The 24,502-nt window shown below is 36.4% G+C and overlaps 2 protein-coding genes across 3 annotated transcripts in view; one reads left to right on the top strand and one right to left on the bottom strand.

The window, feature by feature from the left end:
- The window catches only part of LOC123547041 (uncharacterized), a 66,088-nt gene extending 55,785 nt beyond the window's left edge, over positions 1–10,303 (bottom strand). For both annotated transcript variants that reach the window (XM_045333793.2, XM_045333794.2), the window contains exon 1: positions 10,151–10,303. In XM_045333793.2, the coding sequence (XP_045189728.2) occupies positions 10,151–10,187 (37 nt within the window). In that variant the 5' untranslated portion in view covers positions 10,188–10,303. The remainder of the gene's footprint in view (positions 1–10,150) is intronic.
- Positions 10,304–19,023: 8,720 nt separating this feature from the next.
- LOC128559272 (uncharacterized) overlaps positions 19,024–24,502 on the top strand; it is a 29,877-nt gene continuing 24,398 nt past the window's right edge. The window contains exon 1 of the mRNA XM_053550540.1: positions 19,024–19,149. Coding sequence (XP_053406515.1) covers positions 19,024–19,149 — 126 coding nt within the window. The remainder of the gene's footprint in view (positions 19,150–24,502) is intronic.

A 24,502-nucleotide genomic window follows, 5' to 3' on the forward strand; every position in this document is an offset into this window, starting at 1 on the left:
TTTTGTACCCTTATCCGGTCACCCCCGATTCCCCCCCCCCCCCCCCCCCAAAAAAAAAAAACTTCCATTTTTTCAAACCTTACATGAATATTTATCAACATGTCAAGTTGCCGATTCTATTATAAACTAACTTGTAAAAGTGATAATTGCATGGTGTCTTAGCGTTGTCTTTACTTGTAGTTCCTATTATTTTAATAAGTGCGTAAAGTTGGCGAGAAGTTCGACATTCGACATTGAACATTCTCAGAACGACATTGGACATTTGAAGCGTGAAGTTGGCAATAAGTTAAACTTTCGGCATTGAACATTCGATCTCTGAACGACATTGGACATTCGATACCGGAACGACATTGGACATTCAATTTTAGAACGATATTAGACATTCGAAGCCAGAACGACATTCGACATTCAATTTTAGAACGACATTAGACATTCGAATCCAGAATGACATTGGACATTCAATTTTAGAACGACATTAGACATTCGAATCCAGAACGACATTGGACATTCGAATCCAGGACGACATTGGACATTCAATTTCAGAACGACATTGGACATTCGATTTCAGAACGACATTGGACATTTGATACCAGATCGACATTGAACATTCGATTACAGAACGACATTCGACATTCGATACCAGAACGACATTCGACATTCGATACCAGAACGACATTCGACATTCGAGTTCAGAACGACATTGGACATTCGAATCCAGAACGACATTGGATATTCGATACCAGAACGACTTTGGACATTCGATTTCAGAACGACATTGGACATTCGATTTCAGAACGACATTCGACATTCGATACCAGAACGACATTGGACATTCGATTTCAGAACGACATTCGACATTTGATACCAGATCAACATTGGACATTCGATTTCAGAACGACATTCGACATTCGATTTCAGAACGACATTCGACATTCGATACCAGATTGACATTGGACATTCGATTTCAGAACGACATTGGACATTCGATTTCAGAACGACATTGGACATTCGATTTCAGAACGACATTGGACATTCGATTTCAGAACGACATTCGACAGTTGATACCAGATTGACATTGGACATTCGATTTCAGAACGACATTGGACATTCGATTTCAGAACGACATTCGACATTCGATACCAGATTGACATTCGACATTCGATTTCAGAACGACATTCGACATTCGATTTCAGAACGACTTTGGACATTCGATTTCAGAACGACATTGGACATTCGATTTCAGAACGACATTCGACATTTGATACCAGATTAACATTGGACATTCGATTTCAGAACGACATTCGACATTCGATACCAGAACGACATTGGACATTCGGTTTCAGAACGACATTGGACATTTGATACCAGATCAACATTGGACATTCGATTTCAGAACGACATTCGACATTCGATACCAGAACGACATTCGACATTCGATACCAGATTGACATTGGACATTCGATTTCAGAACGACATTGGACATTCGATTTCAGAACGACATTGGACATTCGATTTCAGAACGACATTGGACATTTGATACCAGACCAACATTGGACATCAAAAACGACATTGGACATTCGCATCTAGAACGACATTGGACATTCGATTTCATAACGACATTGTACATTTGATACCAGATCGACATTGGACATTCGATTTCAGAACGACATTCGACATTCGAGACCAGAACGACATTGGACATTTGATTTAGCAACGACATTGGACATTTGATACCAGATCGACATTGGACATTCCATTTCAGAACGACATTCGACATTCGATACCAGAACGACATTGGACATTTGATACCAGATCTACATTGGACATTCGATTTCAGAAAGACATTGGACATTAGATACCAGAACGACATTGGACATTCGATTTCAGAACAACATTCGACATTCGATACCAGAACGACATTGGACATTCGATTTCAGAACGACATTGGACATTCGATTTCAGAACGACATTGGACATTTGATACCAGATCGACATTGGACATTCGATTTCAGAACTACATTCGACATTCGGTACCAGAACGACATTCGACATTCGATACCAGAACGACATTGGACATTCGATTTCAGAACGACATTGGACATTCGAACCTAGAACGACATTGGACATTCGAATCAAAAAAGACATTAGTAGTGTCAGTTGGCACCGATTCCTGAAAGTCTGTGAATGCTCCTGAAATTGTCTCAGACCATTTAAAATGATTTAAAAAGAAACAGGAACTACTTGGTTAGTGTTATCACTCCTGGCACCAGTTCTTGAAAGTCTGCGAGTCTTCCTAATGTGTCGAAGACCGTTCTGAATGGTTTGAAAGGACACGTGGATTGCTTGGTCGGTGCTTTCTACCTTGGCACCGATTCCTGAAAGTTTGCGAGTGCTCCTGAAAGTGTCGCAGACCATTCTAAATGATTGAAAAAGAAACATGGACTATTGTGACGATTTTTTCTCCCTTGGAACCGTTTCCTGAAAGTCTGCGAGTTCTCCTGAAAGTGTCGTAGACCATTCTAAATTACTTAAAAAGAAACATGGACTATTGTGACGATGTTTTCTCCCTTGGAACCGTTTCCTTAAAGTCTGCGAGTGCTCCTGAAAGTGTCGCAGACCATTCTAAATGATTGAAAAAGAATCATGGACTATTGTGACGATATTTGCTTCCTTGGCACTGTTTCCTGAAAGTCTGAGAGTCCTCCTGAAAGTGTCACAGACCGTTTATAATCGGTTGAATTGATACAGAGGCTAATGGGACGGTGTTTTCTCACTTGGCATCTATTCTTGAAAGTCTGCGAGTGTTCCTGAAGGTGTCGCAGACCATTTTTAATGATTAAAAAAGAAACAAGAACTACTTGGTTAGTGTTATCTCTCTTGGTACTGGTTCTTGAAAGTCTGCGAGTCCTCCTGAAAATGTCACAGACCGTTCTTAATCGGTTGAAATGATAGTTCTTGTTTCTTTTGGAAGTTCACAAGAACTATCATTTCAACCCATTAAGAACGGTCTGTGACATTTTCAAGAGGACTCGCAGACTTTAAGGAAACGGTGCCAATGAAGAAAACATCGTCACAATAGTCCGTGTTTCTTTTTCAATAATTTAGAATGGTCTACGACACTTTCAGGAGCACTCGCAGACTTTCAGGAATCGGTGCCAAGGGAGAAAACATCGTCACAATAGTCCGTGTGTCTTTTTCAATCATTTTGAATGGTCTACGACACTTTCAGGAGCACTCGCAGACTTTCAGGAATCGGTATCGAGGTAGAAAACACCGACCCAGCAATCCACGTGTCCTTTCGAATCATTCAGAACGGTCTTCGACACATTACGAGGACCCGCTGACTTTCAAGAACTGGTGCCAGGAGTGATAACACTAACCAAGTAGTTCCTGTTTCTTTTTAAATCATTTTAAACAGTCTGTGACACTTTCAGGAGCACTCACAGACTTTCAGGAATCGGTGCCAACTGATACTAATAATGTCGTTTTGGATTCGAATGTCCAATGTCGTTCTGGGTTCGTATGTCTAATGTCGTTCTGAAATCGAAAGTCCAATGTCGTTCTGGTATCGAATGTCCAATGTCGTTCTGAAACCGAATGTCCAATATCGATCTGGTATAGAATGTCGAATGTCGTTCTGAAATCGTAGGTCCAATGTCGATCTAGTATCAAATGTCAAATGTCGTTCTGAAATCGAATGTCCAATGTCGTTCTGGTATCGAATGTCGAATGTCGTTCTGAAATCGAATGTCCAATGTCGATCTGGTATCGAATGTCGTTTTGAAATCGAATGCTCAATGTCGATCTGGTATCGAATGTCGAATGTCGTTCTGAAATCGTATGTCCAATGTCGTTCTGGTATCGAATGTCCAATGTCGTTCTGAAATCGAATGTTCAATGTCGTTCTAAAATCGAATGTCGAATGAAGATCTGGTATCAAATGTCCAATGTCGTTCTGGTATCGAATGTCGAATGTCGTTCTGAAATCGAATGTTCAATGTCGTTCTAGATGCGAATGTCCAATGTCTTTCTGAAATCGAATGTCGTTCTAGATGCGAATGTCGAATGTCGTTCTGAAATCGAATGTCGAATGTCGTTCTGAAATCGAATGTCCAACGTTGTTCTGAAATCGAATGTCCAATGTCGTTCTTTAATCGAATGTCCAATGTCGTTCTGGTATCGAATGTCCAATGTCGTTCTGAAATCGAATGTCTAATGTCATTCTGAAATAGAATGACCAATGTCGTTCTGAAATCGAATGTCCAATGTCGTTCTAAAATCGAATGTCGAATGTAGATCTGGTATCAAATGTCCAATGTCGTTCTGGTATCGAATGTCGAATGTCGTTCTGAAATCGAATGTCAAATGTCGATCTGGTATCAAATGTCCAATGTCGTTCTGAAATGGAATGTCGAATGTCGTTCTGGTATCGAATGTCGAATGTCGTTCTGAAATCGAATGTCCAATGTCGATCTAGTATCGAATGTCGAATGGTGTCTGAAATCGAATGTTCAATGTCGTTCTAGATGCGAATGTTCAATGTCGTTCTAGATGCGAATGTCCAATGTCGTTCTGAAATCGAATGTCGAACGTCGTTCTAGATGCGAATGTCGAATGTCGTTCTGAAATCGAATGTCGAATGTCGTTCTGAAATCGAATGTCCAACGTTGTTCTGAAATCGAATGTCCAATGTCGTTCTTTAACAGAATGTCCAATGTCGTTCTGGTATCGAATGTCCAATGTCGTTCTGAAATCGAATGTCTAATGTCATTCTGAAATAGAATGTCCAATATCGTTCTGAAATCGAATGTCCAATGTCGTTCTAAAATCGAATGTCGAATGTAGATCTGGTATCAAATGTCCAATGTCGTTCTGGTATCGAATGTCGAATGTCGTTCTGAAATCGAATGTCGATCTGGTATCAAATGTCCAATGTCGTTCTGAAATGGAATGTCGAATGTCGTTCTGAAATCGTAGGTCCAATGTCGATCTAGTAACAAATGTCAAATGTCGTTCTGAAATCGAATGTCCAATGTTGTTCTGGTATCGAATGTCGAATGTCGTTTTGAAATCGAATGCTCAATGTCGATCTGGTATCGAATGTCGAATGTCGTTCTGAAATCGTATGTCTAATGTCGTTCTGGTATCGAATGTCCAATGTCGTTCTGAAATCGAATGTTCAATGTCGTTCTAAAATCGAATGTCGAATGTAGATCTGGTATCAAATGTCCAATGTCGTTCTGGTATCGAATGTCGAATGTCGTTCTGAAATCGAATGTTCAATGTCGTTCTAGATGCGAATGTCGAATGTCGTTCTGAAATCGAATGTCGTTCTAGATGCGAATGTCGAATGTCGTTCTGAAATCGAATGTCGAATGTCGTTCTGAAATCGAATGTCCAACGTTGTTCTGAAATCGAATGTCCAATGTCGTTCTTTAATCGAATGTCCAATGTCGTTCTGGTATCGAATGTCCAATGTCGTTCTGAAATCGAATGTCTAGTGTCATTCTGAAATAGAATGTCCAATGTCGTTCTGAAATCGAATGTCGAATGTCGTTCTAAAATCGAATGTCGAATGTAGATCTGGTATCAAATGTCCAATGTCGATCTGGTATCGAATGTCGAATGTCGTTCTGAAATCGAATGTCAAATGTCGATCTGGTATCAAATGTCCAATGTCGTTCTGAAATGAAATGTCGAATGTCGTTCTGGTATCGAATGTCGAATGTCGTTCTGAAATCGAATGTCCAATGTCGATCTAGTATCGAATGTCGAATGTCGTTCTGAAACCGAATGTTCAATGTCGTTCTAGATGCGAATGTCCAATGTCGTTCTGAAATCGAATGTCGAACGTCGTTCTAGATGCGAATGTCGAATGTCGTTCTGAAATCGAATGTCGAATGTCGTTCTGAAATCGAATGTCCAACGTTGTTCTGAAATCGAATGTCCAATGTCGTTCTTTAATCGAATGTCCAATGTCGTTCTGGTATCGAATGTCCAATGTCGTTCTGAAATCGAATGGCCAATGTCATTCTGAAATAGAATGTCCAATATCGTTCTGAAATCGAATGTCCAATGTCGTTCTAAAATCGAATGTCGAATGTAGATCTGGTATCAAATGTCCAATGTCGTTCTGGTATCGAATGTCGAATGTCGTTCTGAAATCGAATGTCAAATGTCGATCTGGTATCAAATGTCCAATGTCGTTCTGAAATGGAATGTCGAATGTCGTTCTTGTATCGAATGTCGAATATCGTTCTGAAATCGAATGTCCAATGTCGATCTAGTATCGAATGTCGAATGTCGTTCTGAAATCGAATGTTCAATGTCGATCTGGAATCAAATGTACAATGTCTTTCTGAAATCGAATGTCCAATGTCGTTCTGGTATCGAATGTCGAAAGTCGTTCTGAAATCAAATGTCCAATGTCGATCTGGTATCGAATGTCGAATGTCGTTTGGAAATCGAATGCTCAATGTCGATCTGGTATCGAATGTCGAATGTCGTTCTGAAATCGAATGTCCAATGTCGATCTGGTATCGAATGTCGAATGTCGTTTTGAAATTGAATGCTCAATGTCGATCTGGTATCGAATGTCGAATGTCGTTCTGAAATCGAATGTCCAATGTCGTTCTGTTATTGAATGTCCAATATCGTTTTGAGATCTAATGTTCAATGTCGAAAGTTTAACTTATTGCCAACTTCACGCTTCAAATGTCCAATGTCGTTGTGAGATAGAATAATGTCGAATGTCGAACTTCTCGCCAACTTCACACATATTTTATGGGATAGTGATGAACAGTTCGCCACATTTTCTCATCAACTGTAAATGAAGAAATCTCTGCATTTTGCCAGTTTCTTCATTGTCAGCTTGTAACATGGGCTTCTGCCTCTTTGCGTAGCATGTAAGTTGCTACGCAATTAAGCTAGTGATTTTTAGTGTTTTTTCTTCAGTTCGTATTCATTTTTATAAATTTAAATATGCTATATGCCATAATATCAATGAAATAAAGCCGCGGCCATTTCCCATCTAGCTCTTTGTGTTTGTTGTTTTTGAATGCTAATAATAATAATAATAATAATAACTTTATTTTATTTTCTGAAGGTTACATACTAAGTGTACAAATAGTTGAAATACAGATATTATACAACTTATTTCCAGTTTGGCCTTCAACTGATATACATTCACACATGCACACAATCATACAGCCAATTTATAATTAAACATTTATACAAAAATACACATATCAGAATTACTTAAATTTTCTCGACAAACACGTCTCAAATTAAGGAAGTCTTAAATAAACGTAATATAACAATAACTATGTTTTACAAGAATTACCATGTGTCACAAAGATTATACATGACAATTAAGATGTACAAAAAAGAAAGTATGTCCCATAAAATAATAAATAGTTCCAGATTTGAATAATAAATTAAAATATGAATATTATTATTATTGGAAACGAATACAGTAACATCAATTCAACAAAATTTTAGTAATTACAAGTAATTAATTGCTAAAAACTATTGTAACAAGAGAAAATTCTTTAAATCATGCTTGAACGCAGTTATATTGTTATTATGAAGTTTAATGTAAGAAGGAAGTGAAATCCATATGTGTGCAGCTTTGTAGCTAAATGTTTGTTTCAGTAGTTCGTTTTAGGTTTAACAATAGAAAGATCCAAGTTTTCGGTTGAGCGCAAACTGTAATGATCATTATGAACAAAATGTAGTAAATCTGAAATGTATATAGGACAATCTCCTGTTTTACTTTTGTACACTAAAAATGAAATATGGTATTTGCACCTGTTCTCAAAAGATAGAAGTTTTGAATTTCTTAATACTTCATCAAAGTTGCTACACTTTGATTTTGTAATTATTTTTAAGATTTAATTTTATCAGTGTCCGAGTTGTGACAAAGTCCCCAGACATTGCAACAATATTCCATGGTTGACATAATATATGCATTGTAATACAATAGTTTCATCTCATCTGTTAAGAAAAATGCAATTCTTCTAAGTAGAGCAATTTTTGAGTTTAGTTTATTGGCCACGGTACTAACGTGGGATTGCCAAGACAGAGTTTCATCGATATAGTTTTAGAATATTTGTACTGACGTCGTGCATCGACTGTCAAATATATAGTGAACCTCAAAAAATCTCTGTATATTCTACCTTGGTCGTAACCGGTCTTAAGTTTGTCCTTGCATCAAAACTGAGGCAGCCACCGCATGGGTTCATTCCTTTGTGGACTGCTTAATACAGGTTTGGTTGTATATATTTTGTAATTGTAAGGTTGCGATGTTGTACTTGTTCGGTTACGCATACGTGCAGGTTCAAAGAGCATCTCATGCGACAAAAATAAAAACTATTTACATAACAGTTGTGCTTAAATGTACAAGTTATGTATCAGGTAAAGATTATCTGATATTCTTTGGCAAACGCTGAATATTATGTATATGTTTTCGTACAAGGCGACAACGCGTTAATTATCGCGTTGTCGCGTGTTGGCGAGGCGACAATTTATGTGGCACGAACAGGATTCCGTAAAAGAGCGTCAAATGCAGTGAACAAACTTGTTCATTAATTATCGCGTTGTCGCGTGTTGGCGAGGCGACAGTTTAAGTGGCACGAACAGGATTCCGTACTTTTATTTACTTTATCGGTGATGGTAGAACCTTTTATGTACGCTTAGTAAAAGAGAGATAGCGATATCATGCACATGCGCACGCAAAAATGTAAATTAAATTTCTACATATATACATGCGAGATTTAACAGTCCTCGCGAGGTTAAGAGGGCGATAATTATCGTCTTAATTGTCGCATGTCTTTCTTAATTCTCGCGTCGTGAAATTGAAATCCAATAGACATAGTTGCGGGAATTTACGGAATCCTACGGAAGCCTGTTCGTGCCACTTTAATTGTCGCCTCGCCAACACGCGACAACGCGATAGTTATCGCGTTGTCACCTTGTCCGAAAACATATATACATGCGAGATTTAACAATCCTCGCGAGGTTAAGAGGGCGATAATTATCGTCTTAATTGTCGCATGTCTTTCTTAATTCTCGCGTCGTGAAATTAAAATCCAATAGACATAGTTGCGAGAATTAGTAAAACAAAACTTCGCATTGTCGCACTGTCGCTTGGGATTCAATTTCCGGACAAATTGATCGATGTAATTCTTCCTGGGTACTATTTATCAATACCACGGTGATGTAGTAAGAAATTATCCCCTACACCGGGCGACAATGCGACAATGCGAGGTTTTACTAATTCTCGCAACTATGTCTATTGGATTTTAATTTCACGACGCGAGAATTAAGAAAGACATGCGTCATTCAAGAGCCTTTACAAGAACCTTGATTAATGTGCTCATCAAATTATATAGGCCCCTAAATAGTTTTGTCCATTAGGGGTGCATTGGATTTTACAAATCAGTGAGCTCCCAAAGAGGGCGAATCATAGTGTTTTTTTTCTTTATAAATATTTTAATGGTTATGTAACACATCAGAAATGCAGGTTCACTTTTACAATTCAAATTAAACAGATTACATAATCAACTTGAAACAATGGAAAGCACTATGTGGCTTGGAACTTAGAAATAAGCATAAGATTTATCAATATTTTGTTTTGACGCGATTGTCTACACGTACTACGCGCCATAACGACGTTCGGTCGCTGAGACAGAACGGAATAACGAAATAGCACAAATCAGTCACCATAACTGATTGTTTAATTACATACTGCTAAAAATAAAAACGCCATAATATTTGCGGTACTTATAATTGAGCTGCGCCATGAGAAAACCAACATAGTGGCGTTGCGACCAGCACTGATCCAGACCAGCCTGCGCATCCGCGCAGTCTGGTCAGGATCCATGCTGTTCGCTGTCAAAGCCTTTTGCAATTAGAGAAACTGTTAGCGAACAGCATTGATTCTGACCAGACTGCGCTGGTCTGGATCAATGCTGGTCGCAAAGCCACCATGTTGGTTTTCTCATGGCGCGGCTCATATATGTTAACATTAATGGAACAGCAACTAATCCTGATTGTACACATTATTTAACTGTTACATGTATACCCTTTAAAGGACAGTACTTACAAACTTTGAGTACTTTGTTTTATAAAATAACAATTAAATTCTTACCTAACAGAGAAAAAGCCAATAAAACCATAGAAATCATCTTTAACAAAGTTTAAGTTTAAGTCAAAACCTCTTTTCCTGTACTCAAATGTCTTAACTGAGACAACTTCGAAAATGACTGCGTAATCTGAGACGGCCTTGCCACGGTCGAGTTGTTTAGGTTTTCCTTGTTTGTTACCAGGTATTGAATACGTTTTTCCCCAGATTTTATATATGAATTGGTTCTTAACTTTACTCCGAGGTGCGTCCTTTTTACTACCGTATAATAATATACCTCTTAAAGAGAAGCTTAATACACTGAGGTGGGTCCTTAGTTCTATAGTATCTATACCGTTTAAATACAAGTTTAATGTATAACCTTACGCTGAAGTGCGTCCTCAATTTCTTTTGTATATATTTCTCTTTAATAGTGACTTAATATATTACAGTACTCTGTGATGCGTCCAGAACCTTTATGATATATTGTCCTAGTTAATGGTGACATAATGTATAACATGGCTCTTAGGTGCACCCACAATATAGTAACATAGTATATATTCCTCTTTTTGTATTACCTTACTCTGAGATGCGTCTATACAGTCTCTCAAATGCAGGCTAAATGTCAACCTGACGCTGAGATTCGTCCACAGCTTTTATATTATGTGACTTAATGTATAATCGTACTCTGAATTGCAGCCTTAACTTTCATCGTGTATAGGTCTCTTTAATACAGTCTTCATGTATAACCAACCTCCGCGCAGGAACATTGTCAAACAATCTACCGTACCGATAAGGGGAAGTAACAATGTGTTGGAGTTTGATGTATAGCCTGACTCTGAGGAGCGTCGTCAACATTCATAGTATATATTCTCTTTAATAGTGACTTAATGTATATTCTTACTCTGAGGTGCGTCCTCCGCGTTCATAGTATAAAATCCTCATTGATTTAGATTAATGTATAACCTGACTCTAAGGAGCGTCCTCACCTTTCATTCAATATGCTTCTTTCATACTACGTCTTCAGAGCTAGATATTTTGCTAACACGTATTCTGAATTCACATGTAGATGAACTGCTCCCTAGTATCACTAAATTGGTGACAAGGCCTTTTTCCTGTGAAATACAAACAATCGGTTGTTAGACCTTTGCTAAAAAAAGCATGTCTTGAACTAGAGCTTTCCAACTATCGTCCTGTGCGTAACCACTGGCGCCAGTCTAGAAAGAAAATGCCTCTGTACATGTTATACCCTACCCCTAGGTATTCTATAAGAACCATGGTCATGAAGGAGAAAATATACTAACCCTTTTCAATCCCGCATTTCATGCCTAAAGCATGCAGTTAGGTACTATGTGTACTATGGATATCAAACAAGTGGTAATGTAAATGTACCGGTCACATTTCTTCAATACTTCTTATCTTACAAAAACAACGTGTAGTTTAAAGTTTTTTCAACGTTACACAAAAAACTTGCTTGACCTTCCCTGGTGAAGTTCCGTTCTAGATTATAAAACCATTCTGATTGGCTGTTGTAAAAATGTATGTCAATTGTCATTTTACTACACGTGTTTGCTAATATGTGAAAATGCAGCATAAATGTGCAAAATGAATAAAATAAACAGAACAGATGTAGACCAATGTATGATTTCAAATTAAAAATCATATACAAGTTAAAGCATAGCAAAAGTTCCTTCTAGGGCATATATATATAAATATAAAATGATCATCTTGTAAAATTTTGGTTGCAATGTCTGTTTTATACTGCCAAAAAATTTCAAGTAAGCATTTACGCTAGTTATTTAACATAAATTGTTAAATCCAACAACAAATTAAATATGTTACCACTTTCAGTAGAGTAAATACGGCAATAAGACATTGACCCGGTTAATCAATTACGATTCGATGCGTGATTATGTTGCGCATAATTAGAGGGTCGCAATGGGGTTTGTTTTCATATATTAACTATGCATTTCAAGGTAACGATAATATTTAGTTGTTTACATTTAAATTTGCTAATATATGTCTATCTGGTCGACTGAATGTATGTTATGTTCCTCAAGAATGGAGGAAATAACATCCTCGGGTTTAGTAATAATCCACGCAATGCGTTCAGTCAGAGAGTCGCCTCAATTAGGAAAGAATAGTCTAACGTCAGAGGTTATTTCTAAGGCCACGGAGTTTTATTGGCCAGCTTGTAATGACAACAGCTCTCGGTATCAGTAGCTCAGTCAAGTGTGACTTATTGAACTATAATATTCCTTCTCAAGAGAAGGAATAACAAGATGAATTTCATTCATCATTTCGAGTTTTAGTGTAAAATTGTGATTTTTTTAAATTCGTTTTTGTTTGTTTACGTTTCGCCTAACATGTGCACACTGCCGTGACCTCTAGACCGGATGTCCATTAAGGAAGGTCACGCAAGTTTTTTCTGTAACGTGGACGAAAGCATAAAATATGTTGATAATCTCAGCAATATAGAACATTGAGACAATGTGACTGGTGCACGATGGGAGATAAATTATCGCTTGTTCAATGTACTAGGTACCCATTCACCGAACTGCGCGTTTAAGTTGAGAAATGTACGATTGAAACGGGTTAGTTTATTTTCCCCTTCATGACCATGGTTCTTTAAGAATACCTAGCGGGTAAGGTACATGTATAACATGTACAGAGGCATTTTTTTCTGTTCTGTTGCCAGTGTGCGTAACTTATCATTTCTGTCAAAACTTATTGAGAAAGCTGTTTATTACAGATTAAAGATGTTTTTCACAATTATTTCTACCGGACAGATTTTTCTACAATTTTGCATATTTATAGATTGATGTACTACATATTATATAGCATTTATTTATTCCAGTCTCATCCATATACATTATAAACAATATACATGTATATAGCCATTCTATAAGAATTATTTGAGACTATACATCACATAAAACAACAGCATAATGTTTGTACAAATATTAAAACATACAGCAGCATTTGCACAAATATTAAAATAATAGCATTTCTGGAAACCTTTCGAGTGTACAAAATATATCAAAATTGGTTCTTGAAATGAGTATATCTATTTATCTAACTTTACTTTATTCATTTATTCATATTAATATGAGTTATGTCTACTCTTGAGGTGTATCTAGTATACATGACTAAAAATAAATAAAATTACTTATTACAATCACTTAAGCATCAAATAGAATACCCAAAGCAACAGATTTAAGTATTAGATGTACACTGGGAATGTTTCACTGCTCAATTTAAAATAAGTACCATTACAATTAAAAATTATTTCTAATTTCTAAAAATAATACCTGCTTACGCTGTTTCCAATTAAAAATATATACCGTTTCAATTAAAAGTAATTAGAGTGGTCCATGAGACGGAAAGCTAGACTTTTCAGTGCTCGACTATGAATTGAAGCTTTGCCAGCAAAAGGGACATAAACCTGTCAAAATTCTAATCAGAGCTTTGAGGATTATTATTAGTGTGGACCTTGGTAATAACCATTTCAAGTTTCAGTTTAACAGCTTTAATAGTAACAGAGATAAAACTTTAACAAAAGGACTAGGTTAAAACAAAGGGACATACAAGTTAATGATCTTCTAAGTGGTATGGAGAAACAGGAAGTCACGGCCCTTATTGCTATTGACTTAAGTGCGGCATTTGACACTGTTGACCACGGCATTATGCTAGATGTCCTAAAAGCACAGTATGGTGTCCGTGAAACAGCTCTTCAATGGGTAGACTCCTACTTAAGGCCTCGTACTTGTAAGATTAATATCAACAATGCATATTCATCAGACCGCCACCTTGAATGCAGTGTGCTCAAAGGCAGTTGCCTTGGTCAATTTGACAAAAGTTCTCGATCTTTCTAAAACGTAGATCTGATGACAGCCCATTCAAATCATTTTCTGTATAATCGGATTTCCAATATTGCTATTTTTATTCCCAACAATCTATTTTTATTTGAACCAATAAGACGACTCGTTTCAACAAGGCTAAAAGGGACTGGACTCAGATTTTGGCTAAACTATTTTTTCTTTAGAATAAAAGTTTCATTACATTATGAACATAAGAACATGAGATTTTGTTTCTAAACTATCAAGAGAAACTCACACCCGAGTCGGGAATCGAACCCGGTCCTCCGCGGCAATAAATATTTTCCTGCCATCTTCGCCAATACACCACAGAGGAACACGTACTTATCGATGGTTAAATATAAAGATTTATAATTAAGGCGGTTTACCTCCGGTACCCCTTACAAACGCTTTTCAATTTGAATGGAAAAAATAATAAGAAAAACAACTAATTCATGTGTTTCTACAAGCTTTCTTATTAGATTTATTAACCCGTACGTGATATTCACATATATCGAAAACTGGAATCCCAGGTTAAATATAGACTTTTTAAACTTCTACTTTCACTTTCAAAATGTTGAAAGCAAGGACCTGATTGGTGAAGATGAGTCTCAAAAGCCTGTCGTCAGATCCAATGCTTAGCGTTATTTGGACAGCGGGTGGTAGTTTTTAAATTTTTGTAAAAGATTTTACATTTCAACATTAATATTTTCAAGGTTTGTTAAATTAAATGTATTTGCTGGTACAGATTCTATGGGTAGGGTAGTGAATAGTATTTCTTTTTTTAAATAATAAGTGATGGCACCATTAACCAGGGGGTTCGAACCTCTATATGCAGCCGTCTGGGCGTACCATGTAAGGCTTTAAGCACTGGTATCCGGCAATAGGGGTAAAATGGCCTCAGGTGGGACTGTTTGTTTAATTAAAGTTATTATTATTATTAAAATTATTATTATCATTAATATTATGTACAACGCCATTGAATATGTCATTGTATAGAAATAGGTGTTAAATCAAATTAATCAGTTTCAGTTTATATAGTCTAATCTTACTCTGAGGAGTGTCCAGTTTTTATAATATATAATCCTCTTTAACTGAAGTTTAATGAATAATCTTACTTTGAAGTGCGTCCTCAGTTTCTATAGTACATATTCATTTTTAATACAGGCTAAATGTATAACCTTACTCTGAGGTGCGTCCACAAAGTGACTTAATGTATAGCGTTACTCTGAGTTGCGGGCTGAACTTTCCTATTATATAGATCTCTTCAATAGAAGCTTAATATATAAACTGACTCTGAGGAGCGTTCTCAGCTTTCATAGTACATGTACATGTATATAGTCCACTTTAATAGTGACATAATATATAACCTTAGTCTGAGGTACGTCCTTACCTTCTATGGTATATATTTAAGAAATAATATATCTCATCCAGTGATTTGTCGTTGAATAAATCATTGTTTGGAGTTCCGATGCGAAGGAATTATATCACGAAGGCGCAGCCCGAGTGATATAATAATACGCATCTGAACGACAAACAATGATTTATTCAAGAGCAAATCACTAAATGGGATATATTATTTCGATTCTAACACGTTACCAAGGATTTTCAAATACAACCTTGACGACATTCATTAAATATTTGCCCGTTTTCAATCGGTTTCTTTTCCAACGCGCCGCTGTGCCATTTGACACCACGACGTAATAATTGTGACTTCAGAACAGTGATCTGTTGTATAATAATTCACTGTTTTTTGCCTTCTTTGTTTAATAGGAAAATGAATCGGATCGTGTTAGAATAATCTTTAGTTCACGCTTACTCTGAGGTGCGTCATCAACTTCCATACTACATGACTATTGTATAAAGTCCTCTTTAATAGAGGATTAATATATAACCTTACTCTGAAGAAAGTCCACAACTTTTGTAGAATATATTCCTCTTTAATAGTGACCTAATTTATATTCTTACTCTGAGGTGCGTCCTCATCTTTCATTGTATATAGTCCTCTTTAATACAAAGTTTTAACTTAATGCATAACCTTACTCTGAGGAGCTTCCATAGTGCATATGATCCAAGCTTAATGTATAACTTTAATCAGAGGTGCGTCCTAAACTTTCATAGTATATATTACTCCTTTAATGCATTCTAAATGTATAACCTTATTCTGAGATTCGTCCACAGCTTTTATAGTATATATACTAGTAGTCCTCTTCAATAGTGACTTAACGAATAATCTTACTCTGAGGTTTGCCCAAAGTTTCATTGTATATAGCTTCCTTTAATGCGGGCTTAATGTATAACCTGAATCTAAGGAGTGTCCTCACCTTTCATAAAATATAGTCTTTTTAAATATTGATAAAATGTATAACGGTTGAACCTTACTCTTAGGAGCGCCCTCACTTTTCATAGTACATTAATTGTTCTCTTAAATATAGGCTTAATTTATAATCTGACTTTGGGGAGCGTCCTCAACTTTCATTATATACAGTCCTCTTTGATAGTGACTTCATGTATAACATTATTCTGAGGTGAGTGCTCAATTTCTATCATATATATACATTTTAATACAGGCTTAATGTAAAACCTTACTCTGAGAAGTGTCCATAACGTTTTAGTATATGGTCCTCATAAACTGCGACTTAATGTATAGCCTTACTGTAAAGTGCGTCCTCAACTTTCATAGTATGTAGTCCTCTTTAATAGAGGCTTATTGATAGCCTGATTCTGAGGAGCGTCTTCAGCTTTCATAGTATATTGTCCTCATTAATAGTGATATAATATACATGTATTACCTTTCTCTGATGTGCGTCCTCAATTTCTGTAGTATATATTCATCTTTTATACACGCTTAATGTATTACCTTACTCTGATGTGCGTCCTCAATTTCTGTAGTATATATTCATCTTTTATACACGCTTAATGTATTACCTTACTCTGAGGTGCATCCTTCCTTTCATATATAGTCTTCTCTAATACAGGCTAAATGTATAACTTCACTCTAATGAGCGTCCTCGGTTTCTATATAGTATAAATAATTCTCTTTGATACAGGCTAATAATGTATAACCTTACTTGGAGGTGCGTCCACTACTTTCATGGTATATATTCTTTTTTAATACAGGCTTCTTTAGGGTGCGTCCACAGCTTTTATAGTATATAGACCTCTTTAGTAGTGGTCTGATGTGTAACCTTACGCTGCGTTCACAATTTGTATGATATATAGTCCTCTTTAATAGTGACTTAATCCACAATCTTACTCTGAGGTGCGTCCACAACTTTAATAGTACATTGTACTATAATGATAGGGATCACCAAAATACAAGTGTTCCATATTATCTTTAGCTAAAACTTTATATTTGATTTCTTCCAATTTAAATAGATCTTTCCAAAAAAATCTTTGAAAACTGTATTGGTATTATGTTTATTGCCCAGGTTCGATTTATATTAAGTGCAACAATGAACGTGTACAATCTTTCTTGAATCCTTTTTAATACATCTTAAGTCATAGTTACAAAATGAACATTAATTATTTTCGATTTAAATTTAACTTTAAAAAAAGTACTTTCAGTTATTTCAAAGATATCTGCAAAATAGCATATGGGGGGTTAGCTGTTTTGTTCAGTATATTATTATTGTTATTATTATTATTATTATTATTATTATAGCACATTTGCATCACTCTTTTAATGCACATTTATACGTTAACAAAAATCATGAATGTAAAACAAGACAAACATATATACATATTTAAAAGTATTTAAGTGACCCTGTGATGGATACTGTTCTACGCTAACATGTTTTGGTAAGTTTACGAAATGTTGTACAAAGAAGTGGGTATTTAGCAGGCTTTTGAAAACAGCCAGCGTGTCAGCTTCCCTAATCTTGACGGGAAGGGAAACCGTGTGACCTTAGGTTTCTGAGTGGTTTATATACTTCTAACATACCCCTTATAAAGGCAGGGGACTGATCGTGTAGAGACTTAAAGATATGGGTCAGAACCGTTTACTGTACCCTGTAGTTCACTGGCAATTCAGAGCCGGTGTTATATGATTGCGACGGGGCGTCCTATTGATAGCGCGAGCTGCCGTGTTCTGGACATGTTGCAACTTGTAAATTGTACTGTTTGGAATTCCACTGAACAAGGCATTACAGTAGTCGAACCGTGAGGTAATCAGGCTAATGACACGGGTCTTTGTGGCATCACTGGTAAGATACGATCTGATGTTATCTATTCTGTGTAGTCGTGCATATCCAGCCCGGCATACAGAGTTAAGTTGCTGTTCCATATCCATACTGTTGTCAAAGACTGCACCAAGTTTCCTAACACATTCTATGGATTTTATCACAGAGTCACCGATCTTCATCGAGACGTCCTCAATGTACTTTGAGTTATGCTTTTATGTGGATATCATTACCTCTGTTTTATCAGCATTGAACTTCAGCATGCTGCAATGCATCCACAAGACGATTTCAGCCAGGCAACCCTCAATGCGGCGCAATAATTGAGTCTGTTTATGGCACCAACGTCTTTAGTGTACATGATATAGTTCTTTGGACCAAGTACTGATCCCTGTAGCACACTGTAGGCGTCGACAACTCACCATCAACGCATACAGTTTGATAGCGGTCACTTAGATTAGATTGAATCCATGACATATATGCTTAATAAAATATATTATTTTGTACAATATGTTTTGTGGATCCACTGAATTGTTGTGTGGCGAGGAAGGAAACTGGTGATTATTAAGCCTTGTACTTGGTACCTGGCTCTGTGAATATGACTCATAAATGTGTTGATGAACTTTTTGTTGGGAGAGCCGGTCCTGTGAGAACGACTGTTTAATGGCATGATGACCCACATGTTGGGGAAGCTCGTTCTGTGCATACGAATGTGGCTTATGAGGTCCTTCATGTTTGGAGATATTTTTCTCTGCGCACAGCTGTAGAGTACAATGAGGACCTTTTGGCAGGGAGAGTTCGTTCTGTTCGTACGACTGTTGAGTGCCACGAGGACCTTCTGGTGGGGACAGCTCGCTCAGTGAGTATGACGGATGAAGTCCTACAGGGATTTGTTGCTGGTTCTGTGGGTATTGCAGCTGACTACCTACCGGTGCCTGCTGTTGATATTTATGGTTCTTTGAATATGGCGGTTGACTGCACTGCTGATATGGTGCGTGATTAGACGGTCGGGTTTTCACGGAAGCTTGTTGTCGGCTTTTAATTTCTGTGTGCGCCGTATGAATTGCTACAGCATCATGATGCTGATACAGTGGGATATTTTTATTTTACGGAAGACTTCCAAGAACAGTTTGTTGTTGGGCTATTTCATTGTTTGAGTGCGATGGCTGAATGCCAAACGGACCTTGTTGTTTATATGTTGGGTTTTGCGAAGCTGTAACAGTATTGACATTTTCTTTGGTCTGCGTTGCTGGAAGAAAAAGTAGACATGCAAATGTATTGAAATAAATGAGTGTTTGCCATAGTTATATTTATCGTCTGCAATTATCTTTGAAATGCGTATGTCGAATAGTAGGTTTAATGGTGAATAGAAGTAACGGAGGTATGACACCTTTCGTTTCGGTGTTGGCGCTTCTTTAACCAAAACGATGACCAATTAGACAATTAATGTGCCTCTGATTGTAGTGCTACTTTATTGTATGTATTCCAGTTCTGGAAATAAATGCGTGTTGAAGATGTGTAATAGTTACAATGTGTACAAACCTAGAAAATGTATTTCGTATTATTCTATAGAGTTAACAGCAAAGAAAGAACGGTTTTGCCTTGCAAAATGAATTCCTTTTCGACGTGGTCTGGTGTTCAGCCTGTTGGATGTTTATTGACGTCCAAAAGTAATGTCGATAACAATATGGCTAGACGACGACGGCAGGGAAGCAAATTATTCCGACTATTACTCCCACTATTTGGAACAAAAGTAATTGAATTGCCGTGACTGAATTCTGCTTTAATTGAAAGGGAGACTCAGAGGTATTTTATGAAATATAATTTATGTATACAAACTTTGTGGTTTTATTCAGCCAAATACAATATAAAACATGTAAAATATTGTAGCGCTAAAGCAGGGTAAAAAGTAAATTAATTTTAAAGTAAAATACATTGAACTAGTGTTTATATTCAATGCAACCAGGGCCATGCGCCGTAAATCGTGTACACCGTAAATTGACCAAATCGTAAATCAAGTACACCATAAATCGGAGCACATCGTAGGTCATACATCATGCATCGAACAACATCGTATAACGAGTCGCTGGTCCGTTTATTACTTTTATGTTTAACGTGACTAAGACTGAAAGATCTGTCAAGTATACATCAGTATACTTGTAAACCGTCGATCAGTCACGCAAAATGTAAAATACATCTACTTTCATTTAGAAATGTATATATAATTTGAATTGCGCATGAAATTATATCTTTTGTTGTCAGTCTCAGCACCTGTTGAACTTTGTGGAATCTCGATACATGGTTATAATAGTCTGGCGAATATCGCCAGCCTAATAAAACTGTAGACTTGGAGAGAAAGAACTATTGACTTCGTTTCACTCCTTTAGTTCATTATCTTACATATTCGATTGATTTATAGTTAGTTGCAGCGATCAATGATTTCTAGCCCGACCAGTAAGGTTTTGCATTGTTGAAGAAATAACAAAGATTTATCGTTGAATAAAATCATTGTTTGAAGCTCAGATGCATGTATCCTGCATTACTCTGAACTGTAAATCTGTTGTGAACAAAGATGATTTTGTGTGTAAATACATCAGGGATGGGAGAATAGAGTTCGCTCTTTTTGACAGAAAATTGGTACTCGCACGAGAAAAACTCTGACTATATAAATTAAGTGTACCTAACAAAAAATCAAAAAGGCTGTGGTATGCGGTCACTTGTAGAAACACGATCAATATGCGAAGGGAAACATACTGTACTGTTCAAAGCTTTGAATGTATATTTGGAACCCCGTTTTCAAAAATTTGATCATACAAGTAGTGGGTGTGTATAGAACCCCGGCTCTATCGATTGGTAACCAGTTCGTTGTTGAATTCTTTGATTTCACTGGAAACATTTTACCACATAATGGGTGATTTAAATTTGCATATTATAAATTTGCAGTGACAACAGTTCTAATATGAAATAAGGCACTGTCTCAATGGGGAATCAATCCGACTTCAACACATCCCAATAATATTTGAAAAGAACTGTCTAATGACACCACGCCCGACAATTTGAAACTCTTTCACCTAAAACTAGCTTAAACAAAAGCTTTGTTTGAAAATTTAAGTCGAATTACGGGAACTGGCTCAGAGAGGTCATTTCATAACGCCGAAGCCGGCCATCCAACTATGCTGAATATTGAATTGACCGGTACAAAGTTTTAACCAACGCAACTTCTAACAATCAAGTGACACCAATACCCTTTTAACAATACCCTGTATCACTCACCTGGCCTGGCTCTTACCCTATATAACAAGGTATCCAATTTATAACCTTACGATGATGCTAAAAACCATGTTGCTTAAAGCGCTTAATGAATCTTCATCAAACTTGGTCTGTAACGTCATTTTCAGGGTTTCTCCCAAATTTGTTCAAATGGTTCTGCTTGATCCCTTTTCACCTGGGCTAAAACTAAAGCAAACAAAAAAAATGTTTTCTTGAAGTCTATTCTAATGGTAACGCATTTTTGGGCCATCGCAGAAAAAATATCGTTACAATGTAGATGGCCAAGGTCCTCTTCAGGTAAGTGACTTAGGCCCATTTCAGTCTCCAATTTTATTTTCGACTCTGACCTGGAGTTGGTGATTCAGAATGTAAGCTTGTAGTCGTGTTCACTATACTTTTGTTCCGGTGAGTACATTATATAACAATTCACTTGAAGCGTCCGCTATGAAATCACATGATATGCTTCAAAGTTTTCACTGTTCAGGATATATATTTGTCTCCCTGTCTTCTGGATCTTAAAATCAGCCTACGAAGTACGACTTAATAGAAATTGAAAAAGGACAAAACAACACTCAGTTAATAGTTGTGAAGCCAAAATTTGTAAAAAGAGAGTAAGATGCAAAATATCTGATCATAAGCCCTTTGGTGTTTCACCGGCTGACACTTATGTTTTGCCACTAAATCAACCCCTAATCGTCTGGCTGTCCGTCAGTCTGCCAGACAGTCATATAAAGTGGATCCTACAAGAACTTAAAATGATCGATCACTTGGTGTATACATAGGACATGCGAAAACTTTACTCATCCTTTTATTTTGCTGATATAAAAAAATGCTACTTTCTTCTTAACAAATACAAGATAAATGTGACAATTATAACTTTTGCGATAACTTAAAGAGTTAAAGATACATTGATTTTTTTTATGAAAATTGGGACAATATGGAATATACGGATGTAAATGTTTGCCATTCCGTTCGATACTCCGTCCGCTCGTTAAAATGCCGAGTATGTTATTAGTTACACTGCTTGTTGTTGACAGGATACGGGATATACGCTGTCGAGGAAATTCATATGATATGGATTTTCGAGACAGCGTATATCCCGTATCCTGTCACCAACAAGCTGTTTAACGATTTTATCTTGCCGACTACCCTTTACTTACATGCTATAATCTAATATTTTGTAAATTAACAAAGCGGCAGCCACTTTTTTAAATCAAAATTCATATCTGAAATGTATTAGCAGGATATGGAATATATCCTGTCTCCACGTGACGTCTATTGACCAATAGAAATGCAAGAAACTTGTAGGAGGCAAGATAAATTACAAAATGTATCTTATCCTACCAGTACCCATTTCATTTGCTACTATTGATCTGCCAAGTCAGCTTTAGATATATATTTCAACCTACCTTTACTTGGAAGGTGCTAACTACATTCAATCCAACTGTTTAAATGTAATTCTAATATTTCTGTTAAACACGCCTTAAGCATAAATGACGTCACGTTGATGGGAGATGACGACAATGTTTATGTTGCGACCAAGAAAGAGCGCTACTGTATTTTATCTTCTGTTTTAGATCATGGACATGTTAGAATCGAAATAATGAATAGCAAAATCCTGTTTAATTGTATTAGGACAATCAAAGATCGGTTATACGTTGCCATAAAATTCAATGAGGCTTCGCTCTCGTGAAATTATTCCGCGGAGTCCCGACGTGTATCCCGGAATAGACATATTCCTGTTTTTCCTGTTTATTCATGTTTAGTTTGAGACGTGATATAACACAATTTTAAACTGTCATTTGTCGTAGAATATCACTGTTTCGAGTTCTGAGATGCAAAGGAATTACATGACAATACATATCTAAACGACTAACAATGATTTTATGCACTGTTTGAGATATATTATTCCGATTCATATGTACATATCTGACGACGTTGCCTGTTTCTGTGGTTTTCTTTTCTTGTGCACACGCAATGATGTAATCATTGTGACGAACAAACAGTGAATGTTTGTATAATTACGCACAAATTGTTTAACAGCGAAAATAATCGGGTCGTGTTAGAATAAATCATATAACAGATTTTTTTTATTTGTAATTGTTTTCTTTTTTTTGTGTGTGTTTGGAAAGTATTCATTGTAGCACTTTTGAACTTCTTTCTGTTAATACTCGTATTACATGCATAACTTCAATCTCCGGGTGCTTAATTAGGACAACAAGGTCCACATTATGTAAAATTTTATTATAATTAATATACGCCGTCATATTAAAGTATTCATTTCCAGTGTTTTTAAAACTTTACTCGGGCAGGCAGGCCAGATAAGCACTTTGATGCAGTTGACTACACAGGTAGTACCTACTTGCACTTTGTATTTTAGTTCATTGCCTGCTTAAAGTATTGATGAGTGTGCAATAAAAACAATTATTAGCTTTGCATCGAAGACTAAGCACTCCCTCTTTTGCGAAATAATAATGCTACCTTGAAGTCTCACAATATCTCCGCTGCATACCTCCTGCATGTAATAGTAAAATAATGTGATACCTTAAGTTATTGTTGAAATTCACATCCAACACAGCTCACAGTGTATTGAATAAATGGCATTTTTTTTTATCTTTTATGATAAATGTAACGTGTTTTAAAAATCAATGATATCAAAGTATTTATCATTTTTGAAATGCTACAAGGTGGTATCCGATATTCACCCATTTTCTATATTATTCTTATATATCTAAATGATATTCAGTGCTGTTTTATTTTGCATCTGCTAAATTTTAAACCCCCTTAATTGAAATTAAATGTTAATGAAGTATTGAAAAGTAATAACAAAGTTTAGCTTGTGCCATCCACAGTTTAAAAACTTGATAAAAACTTGTCTTAAAAACATTATTAAAAACTATTAAACTCTTACCTAATAGAGAGAATGCAAATAAAACAGTCAACATCATTTTTTTAATTTAATAACGTGAAAAAAAATCGCAGTCGTTCTTCACATATCCGAAAGCATGACGTAATCGAAACAGTTCTAACTTCCTGACCTTGTTTAGAATTTCCTTGTTGGTTTCAAAGTATGA

Source organism: Mercenaria mercenaria, chromosome 9 (assembly GCF_021730395.1).
Source record: "Mercenaria mercenaria strain notata chromosome 9, MADL_Memer_1, whole genome shotgun sequence".
Classification (NCBI taxonomy): Eukaryota; Metazoa; Mollusca; class Bivalvia; order Venerida; family Veneridae; genus Mercenaria; species Mercenaria mercenaria.